Here is a 9522-nt window from a genome sequence, read left to right on the forward strand (position 1 = left end):
CTGAAAATGGCTCCATGAGTAGGTTCTGGGAAACTAAGTTGCTTGCATTCCTTGGCTCGTGGCCATGCATCCCTCTGACCTTCACTTCCATCATCACATCTCCTCTCCCTCTGCTTTTATCATCACCTCGTCTTCTCTCACTCTGACCCTCTTGCCTCCCTCTTATAATGACCCCTGTGATTACACTGGGCCCACCTAGATAATCCAGGATAATTTCCCCACTTCAAGGTCCTTGACTTAATCACATCTGCAAAGTCCCTTTTGCCATGTAAAGTAAACACATTCATAGGTTCAATGATTAGACATGGACAGCCCCCTATCTTCTTCCCTTGACCCCATCCTCTATTTCTAGGGACACCATGAAAAGGGCACAGGTTCTGGAATCAGAGAGACCCTGAGGATGTGTCAGAGTCGGCCACATAGCTAGAAAGGCATGTCTGGGAGAGGAATGGCATTCAAGGTGTGAGCAAAGGCCACAAGATATGAGCCTTCATGCCTCGCTCAGGAAGCCTTGTGGAACAGGGTGTGTGTAAGGAAAACAGCAGGAAAGAAACGGGTCACGGGGGCAAGGATCAGGTGATGAAGAACCCTGACCCAAGCTACAAAAACAGCTGCCAGGCATTGTGCTAAGTACTTGACTCCTACTATTTCGCTTACTCCTCAGAGCAACCCTGTGGTCCCATTTTACAGATAAGAAAACTGAGGCTCAGAGAGGTCAAATAACTTGCCCAAGGTTAGATACTGAGCTCTGTAGCCTATACGTTAAGCTGCTGATATCAGGGGAGGCGAGGGTCTGGGCACCGCCTCCCAGAACCGGGGACGTTGGAACCACCAGGAGTCGGTGTACCTTTAAGGTCATAACCCCTGTGTGTTGTCTCTCTTGGACGCTGAGGCCTGAGGAAAGGAGATAAGGTTGGAATAAGTAACTTCTCGGTTTCCTTCTACGAGTGGGTCTGTAATTCCCTGTCCTCCGGACTGAGGGCTGGATGCCTGCCGAGCGCAGCACACACTCACAGCTCAGGGTCCCGCACACAGCGGGGCTCTGAGGTTGGCTGGCGATGATAAGCAGGTACGCTATCGGCTGGTGGTTACTGAGGGCACACTCCGCGCCAAGCGCTTTACAGCCAGTTCTCTCCCCGAAGCCTCCTGCCAAAGCCCATCTCATGGATGCCTTGCCCCGGCCCTAACAATGCCTGCTGCCGAGGCGGAGAGGGGGCTTTTGGAGAGGTGAGCAGAGTGCCGAGGGACCTGGGAAGGAAGTGCGTACTTGGGATAAGGCTGCTGAGCCAGGAGCCGCTGGAGGAGAAGGCGTGGCCGCGGGAAGGCTGTGCGCTGCCTCACGCAGCTTTGGCAAAACCTAAGCCTTGTGAGAGCTGAGGGCCTGAGGCCAGGAGCTCTTTGCCTGCAGGCCTCAGCTGGGGTGAAGAGCTCATGACAAAGTCATCGCTAAGCCAGGGGGAGCCATTTACAAGGTTCTCCCGTGGCATCCAGACTGGCAGCTATGTGAAGGCAGAGACTGTGTCCTCGAAGCTCTCGGTCCCCCAGGGCCCAGCCAATGTCTGCCACAGAGCAGGTGCTCAGGGAACGTCTGTGAACAGCATTGCTGTAACTACCCAGAGTGCACCCATCACCTCCTACTGTGACGTCAATATCATTGTCCCTGTTTGATAATAACTCTTTACTGAGCACCTCCTACGTGCCAGGCAATGTGCTAAGCACTGGGGACACACAGAGCCTTTGCTCTCGAGGAGCTCACAGTCAGCTCCTCGTGAGAGACACTCATGACAGAGCTGGGGGAGTGGATCGTGGCTGCTGTGATTTCTCACGGGGAGCGCTTGCCTAGTCTGGGAATTCAGGGAAGGGTCCCAGGAAAGGGGCATTAAGCTAAGACCTGAAGGGTGGGAAGGAGTTATTTGGGTGAAGTGAGAGGGTTAGAGCATTCCAGGCAGAGGGAAAGGCAAGAGCATGGTCTCTTGGAGGAGCAGAGAGAACATCCGAGAAGGGTAGGGAGCGAGGGATGAGGCTGGGGACCTCGCAAGAGCCAGAGCACGCTGGTCATTCTAAGAGTGTGGAACCTCATCTTCAGGGTAGCGGGGCGGCACTGGAGGGCTGGTGGCAATCAGATTCACGGTTTTCAAAGATGAAAGTGACCACAGAGTGGAGAATGGCCCAGAGGGGGTCAAGCGTGGATCTTAGGAGATCAGGTAAAGAAGGGCAGAGGATGGAGGTCTGGAATAGGGCAGCGGCAGAGAGGATGAAGAAACTCAACTTGGCACATAGCGGTACTTGGTAAATATTTGTTTAATGAGCAAATGGATATACTTCAGAGGCAGAATCCGTAGGACTAGGTGATGGATTGCACATGGAGGTATGAGGAGGCGGGATTAGGCTTATCTCGGCTGGGGGTGGGGGGGAGTGACAGTCTCTGGGGGAGCAATCCTTGGGGGAGAGGGGGCTGGTAAGGAAGGTAATGAACTCAGTGCAGATTGAGGGACAACCAAATGTAGGTGTTGGGGAAGCTGGATGCAGGAATCTGAGACTCAGGGATTTTGATTTCAATTTGATTTCAATTAAATGAAGGCTTAAAAGTGAAATCACCTTGTAGGGAGAAGGCACAGAATGATGACAGAAGAGGGTCTAAGCCAGAGAGCCGTGGGGAACCCCAAAATTAATAATCAAGGGGAGGGGAAGCTGCAAAGGAGACGGGATAGAAAGAAAGTGGGAGAGTGAGGTGTCAGGAAAGCAAAGGGAGAGAAGGAGTCTCACCTGGTCAGCTCTCCGATCCAGGTCACAAAGCCAGGCTTTGCACTGACTGACTCCGACCCTGAGCGCCTTCTGGAGGTTTCTGTCCTCAGGGAGGTTGAGCTGCCCAGGCTCATCCAGCTACTGAGTGGGAATGCTAGGACTCCAACCCTGACCTTCCAGCTCTCTGCTCTGTCAACTACACCACATTATCTCATGGTAGGATTTTTTTTTTTTTTTACAGTTTGCAACATCATTTTCCCACATTTGGATATGTCATCTGGGCTGTGCCGAAATCTAGCCTTTTGAGGTTCAGCTGACCTCACCCGAGTCTCAGAAACACAGGATGAGCCCCTTAAGCTGCTAGAATCCAGACTCTAGCCCCGCTGTCGCCCTCTGTGACGGAACTCGATTTTTGCAGGGATATAGCATGAGGCAGGGGACCTCAGAGAGGAAGACATGGGCTCCCATGGGAGCTCTGCCACTGGAAACATGTTTGGACTACGTGGACTCAGCTTCCTCCTCTGTGACATGGAAGGACTAGGAAGGCAGACATGGCAGGGCCATCTGGAGATTCTACGAGACAGGGATTATAGAGGGCCTCACCCGGCACCCGATACACAGAGCACACGCTCCACTGGTGCTGGCCCACGTTGGTGCTACAGCTGATCTGATGAATGACAGCAGCTGAGATGTACTGTGCACCTACTGCGCGTGCAAGACACTGCTGTAAACACTTTACACGAGTGATCTTATTTATGAGACACGTGGGGTAAATGATGCTATTGTCCCATTTTGCAGGGGAAAAACTGAGGCACAGAAAGGTGGAGGCACGGCCCTTGGTCCCCGGCTGGTACAGGCGAGCTGAGATTTGAGGACTGGCCTCTCTGATTCTAGAACCTGGCGCTTCTGCATTCTGTGACCCTGCTCCGTACTCCTCCCCTTTGGGTGGGTTACTTCAGTGGCGCCACAGCCCAGTTATTTAGAACCGTTTTTCACCTTCCTCTCTGTTTGGGTGTGAAGGGAAAGAAGGGTGCCTGGGTACCTGCAGGCTTCAAGCCGTAGCAGATCTCAGTGTAAAACCTCCGATCGTAGGTGTCGCAGTAATGCCAGTGCTCAGCGTCATACTGCAGCCCGTCGGAGAAGGTGTATGTGCCCTGGAAGGTAAGGAGCACACGCACAGGTCTGAGGAGCCCACAGCCCACTTGCCAAGAAGGACGAAAGTCAAGGGAAGGGGTGGCTTTTCCATTGCCGTGGAAAAGAAGTGATAAGTATCACAGCTATCACAGCTGCGGTGATTAGGAGGAGTGGTTAGGAAGTCCTGGCACCCAAAGTATGCAACTCAAAATATGCAATGCTGTATATTTAAGAGGGTTGATTCAATGAAAGTCGGTGAGATAGTACATGAAAAGCATTTGACATAGGGCTGGCATATGGTAAACAGTCAATAAACGTTACTATTATTCTTTTATTCTTATCACGGCTTGAAAGTTCAGAGCCCTCAGTCATGGCTCTTTGTCCAAACATGTACATTCAGCTTTTGCTGCCTTAGTGCTAAAGGAAGCCTCAGGATGTAGACATCGCATTGGCCTGGGCATCAGGAAACATGGGTGGAAATTCCAATACTATTAATTCACTGGGTGACCTTGGGTAAGTCACATCCCCTTCCTGGGGCTTAGATTCTCCAAGCTGTAAAGCGAGGAGTGTTTCTTAACCTTTTTTTAGGTCATGAGCCAGCCCCTGTACACACCCATAATCCCACGAAAGTTACAGATCCTTTCTCTGGAGAAATTATAGTCACATGTACACAGAAGCTTTTGTATATAAATTGGGAGATTTCATTGACTCCCTGAATTCTACTTGTAGCCCACAAATCCCAGGCTAAGAACTGACTTAGATGATTTATCATGATAGTAATGGTGGAGTTAACATTTATTGAGTGCCTACTGTGTGCCAGGTACTGAGCAGAGTGCTCACATATATTGCCTCATTTATTCTCATAACCACCCTAGGAGATGCCTAGTACTCTCATGGCCGGTGGAATCATGGTCCCCCAAAGATGTCCACGTCTAATCATTGAACCTATGAATGTGTTAACTTTACATGGCAAAAGGGACTTTGAAGATGTGATTAAGTCAAGGATCTTGAAGTGGGGAGATTATCCTGGATTATCCAGGTGGGCCCAGTGTAATCACAGGGGTCCTTATAAGAGGGAGGCAAGAGGGTCAGAGTGAGAGAAGACGAGGTGATGATAAAAGCAGAGGGAGAGGAGATGTGATGATGGAAGTGAAGGTCAGAGGGATGCATGGCCACGAGCCAAGGAATGCAGGCAACTTCTAGAAGCTGGAAAAGGCAAGGAAGTGGATCCTCCCACAGAGCCTCCAGAAAGAATGCAGCATTGCTGACCTATTGTAGACTTCTGCTGTCCAGAACCATAAGATAATAAGTTTCTGTTGTTCGAAGGCACTGAGTTTATAGTAATTTGTTACAGCAGCAATATGATACTAATACAACCATTGTTCCAGTTTATAGACAAGAAACATGAGTCTCAGAAAGGGGAGGTCATGGGACCAAGGTCACACAGTTGGTGGCGTAATAGGATTCAAATTCATCATGGCCTGTCCAGGAGCCCTTCTGGATCCAGAGGGAGAGGATTCCAGAGCCCTGAAGATCAAGAGGAGGGAGAAAAGGGCAGCAGAGGGGGAGGGCAGGGTGCGTGTCAGGGGGGCTCTTCCTGTCCGAGGCTTTCCCCTCTGCAGACTCCCTCCCCAGCTGATTACCTTTACAACCAATCCTTTCTCCCAAATGGCATCATATCGGCTCCCACCGGGGAAGTACAAGGTTCCTTGGCCATGAAACATGCCGTCCTTCATTTCCCCAACATACTTTGTTTCGGTAGGGAGGATGTATTCGGCTTCACCCTCCATCCTGTAAGGACAAAGGGAAGTCACTGAGCCCTCATGGCAGCTGGAGGATCAGAGCTGGCGGGTGCAGGAGAGCCAGCAGGAACCTCAGGGTCCTTGGACGTTACTGTCCCAGCAATATTCTGTTCAGAAACAAAATGTTTGTTTCCCTCAAAGCTCAAAAGTAAGAGGGGCTGTGTGTCGAAGGGGATGCAGGGTTTGGTCTATTTGTTCTCCCTCTCTCTCAGGTAGGCACTGTCCTGGAGTTTACACTGCCCCTGGAAGCCCCCCTTGGGAGGCCCAGGGAGGGGAACAATGCGTCCAAAGCCACACAGTAAGCACTGTGAAGCAGAGATGGGGGCCAGGTTTCCTGGTAGCTGATGCTGGGTCTTCCCCCTCCCCCACAACCAGCCTACCCCTGCCCATTGCGCCGTAAGTAGGAAACTGGGAAAAGTGTGAAATTTAGATAGGAAACAGGAATTTGAATCCTACTTCACCATGCTCTAGATGTATCATCTTGGAGACTTTCCTAAATCTCTCTGTTTTCCCTCCTTCCTTTGTTCCCTCCTTTTTTCCAAGAAATATTTACAGAACACCTGCTATATTCCAGGTGCCTTGCTGAGTCTAGTCTGTTGGATACAATACTACAGACACAACAGTGACCAAGGTAGATGCAGTCCTTGTCCTCGGGGAGCTCACAGTTCAGTGGGGGACACAGTTTAGCAGTTATATAATGCGTGGTCAGTGCCATGTAGAAGACAGGCCCCCACCTGAGCACGGGGCAGGGAACCAGCTGGACCACTTACTTCACGTGTGAAATGGCTGAGATTAATGCCCAAGATTAACCCAGATACTGGTAACAGTTTTCCTAGTAAAGGGCCTGACATATAGTGAGTGCTTAAGAAATATGCTTTCATTCATTCCTTCATTCCTTCTCCATTCTTCCCCACTAGCTGGAATTTACCTTTCCTAACTCTGAACTTCTTTGTGGTTTTGTTTGTACCTCCATTGGATGCCTTGCACTTTCTGCATTGCATCGTAATTGTATACCTCATCTCCCCTATTTAATCAAAGCTTCTTGAGAGGAAGACCTTGGTATCCTCAGCTCCTAGAATTATGTTTTTTTAAATAGGTGCTCGTGAACATCTACTAAGTAAGGAACGAAGGAAACAGAAGGGCCAGCGGACTTCCTGAGTGGATGACAGAAGTTGCCGCTGTGACAGAGGCCCCAAGCAGGAGAGCGCTGTGGTTAAGTCACAGCTTCTGAGCCGGGCAGGCCTGGAGTCCAGACCTGGCTCCACCTCTCCATGCCCGTGTGACCTTGTGTGACCTCCACCTTTCTAAGCCTGAGTTCCTCATCTGTAAAATAGGGATAATGATGACACCCCTGCCAAGTTGTTGCGTTAATGGCTATGAAGCTATAATAGAATGCCTGACGTATAGAAGACCTTAAAAACCATTTTGCTTTTACTTTGCTGCAAGACACAGAAGGAAAGAGAACTCCTCTTCTTCTTTTTTATTTCTTAAAATTTTTTTTTTGGCTGCATTGGGTCTTAGTTGTGGCACGTGGGATCTTCGTTGAGGCATGCGAGATCTTTCGTTACTAGCGTGCGGGCTTCTCTCTAGTTGCGGTGTGCGGGCTCCAGGGCGCGTGGGCTCTGTAGTTGTAGCACCCGGTTCCAGAGTGCGTGGGCTCTGTAGTTTGTACCGCACAGGCTCTCTAGTTGAGGCGTGCAGCTCAGTAGTTGTGGCACGCGGGCTTAGTTGCCCCGCGGCACGTGGGATCTTAGTTCCCTGACCAGGAATTGAACCCACGTCCCCTGCGTTGTAAGGCGATTCTTTACCACTGGGCCACCAGGGAAGTCCCTCCTCTTCTTCTTTCCTCTACCTCTTTGCTTGAGATCACATCTGTCATTTCTAAACATAGTCTCCATCTAAGCCCTTCTCTGAGATTTGGCATCTCCCCTCTTATTATTTTTTTTTACTGCAACTTGGACACTATTATTCAGACCACCTACAGACATCTCCAGCCCACCCCAAATAGAACTCATCCTCTCCTCCCCCAAAGCAGCCGAATCTTCCAAGTTCAAAGCCTGGAGGTGGGCTCTGGGCTGGGATTGGAAGCAGTCTCTGAGTGGGACCAGGAGCCAACCAGCTGCCGACTCCTGGCAATGAAATCGCCCAACTTCTAAATTTTTCTCTTTCCTGCAGCCCCACTGCCTCTGCCTTGGCCCGGAGACCTGGTGCCTCTTACCGAGACAGTGGCAATGGGCTCTGACCTGATCTCCCCACCTCCACTCTGCTTCCTTCCGTCCCTCTTTCCATCCTTCCCTTCCTCCTCTCCCTCTCCTTCCCTTCCGTTTTTTCTTTTATTCATTCAAGGTGAAAAGCCTTCATTTTTTGTATGTATTTTTTTGGCCATACCATGCAGCAAGTGGGATCTTAGTTGCCCCACCAGGGATCGAACCCACGCCCCCTGCATGGGAGTGCGGAGTCTTAACCACTGGACCACCAGGGAAGTCCTGAAATGCCTTCATTTTAAATTCAAAGTAAATTAGAAAGAACAAAGAGAGCTACTTTATAATGAAGACATCAATCCTTAACAAGGATATGATGACCATATCTCAAATATTATTCATTCATTCATTCTCTTATTCATTCATGTGGCTAACATTAACTGAGTGTGTGCTAGACAGATGTACTATGAGGAGGGATACAGAGATGAAATAAATTAGATTTCCTAATGCCCAGCACTACCAAGGGTCTAACAGTGGCTCTTCCCACCCACAGAATTGTGCATGGTGTTCAAATCTCTCTAAGTAAGAGCACAGCCCCCCTGTCTAGCTTGGGCTCCCACTCTCCTCCAGGCACATTCTACACTCCACCCAAACTGAACTGCCTGCTCTTTCCCTTATAAGCCCTCTGAGCTATTGCTCATGCTGTTCCCTTTGCCTGGAAGCATTCTTCACCTTGCATCTCCACCCACCTAGATCCTACTCAACCTTCAGGGCCCATTTCAAATATTGTCTCCTCCATGAAGTCTTCCAGGACTGCTCCAACTAGATGCATCCTCTACAGGGGCTCAGCAGCAGGGGTCTATAGTAGAAAGCACATGGGCTCTGAAGTCAGATCTGGTTTTCATCTCTGCTCTGTCAAATGCCAACTAGGTGACTTTGAGCACATTATATAATTACCTTGTGCCTCACTTTTCCCATCCGTATAATGGGGATGATTATATCTATCTCATAGGGTTGCTACGAGGAGGGAAATATTCAAGCAAAGCCACTATCTGAAATTATCTTCTCATTTATCTGTTTGTTGGCAGTATACCAACTAGACGATACGCTTCACAAGAGCAAGAATCTTGACATTTTTAATATTCTTATCCCTATATCTAAGACTGGCATTTAGCAAACACACATATATACGGGTATACATGGAATGGATGTATCTCAGCTCTGCTGTTTATTAGATATGCGTCCTTGAGCAAGTTACTTCACTTCTCTGGATCTCATTTTCCTGAACTGTAAAATGGGAATAAACGTTCCTATCTGAAAGGGTTGTCCTGAAGTTTAAAAGGCATAAAGTTTGTGAACGTGTCTGGTACAAAGTCCTTTGCAGAGGCAAAAAGACCGCCGGCTTTTCCCAGTCACGGATGTTCAAGACATAGTGAATCAAACGAGGTCCTTACCTCCCATCTACAAATTCCCCAATATATTGGCTCCCCGTGTACTCCATGGCGCCTGCCTCTAGCTTCCAGCCGTTGGGAGCCCAGAGTCTCGGTGTTTCCCGCCTCACTATGACAACCAGAAGGGATAGGCGGAACCGAGTGAAGCCCCACCCCCAGGGTCCGCGGAACTTCCTGGCTCTGCGCATG

The 9522-nt window shown here is 49.6% G+C and overlaps 1 protein-coding gene across 1 annotated transcript in view; it reads right to left on the reverse strand.

Annotated features, from left to right (window-relative positions):
• The window catches only part of MORN5 (MORN repeat containing 5), a 33380-nt gene extending 23952 nt beyond the window's left edge, over positions 1–9428 (reverse strand). Inside the window, exons 1-3 of the mRNA XM_060013314.1 lie at positions 9337–9428; positions 5523–5670; positions 3788–3899 (exon numbers count right to left, since the gene is read on the reverse strand). Of these exons, the coding sequence (XP_059869297.1) occupies positions 3788–3899; positions 5523–5670; positions 9337–9383 (307 nt within the window). The 5' untranslated portion in view covers positions 9384–9428. The remainder of the gene's footprint in view (positions 1–3787; positions 3900–5522; positions 5671–9336) is intronic.
• Between the last annotated feature and the right edge of the window lie 94 nt (positions 9429–9522).

This window comes from Delphinus delphis, chromosome 6 (genome assembly GCF_949987515.2).
Source record: "Delphinus delphis chromosome 6, mDelDel1.2, whole genome shotgun sequence".
Classification (NCBI taxonomy): Eukaryota; Metazoa; Chordata; class Mammalia; order Artiodactyla; family Delphinidae; genus Delphinus; species Delphinus delphis.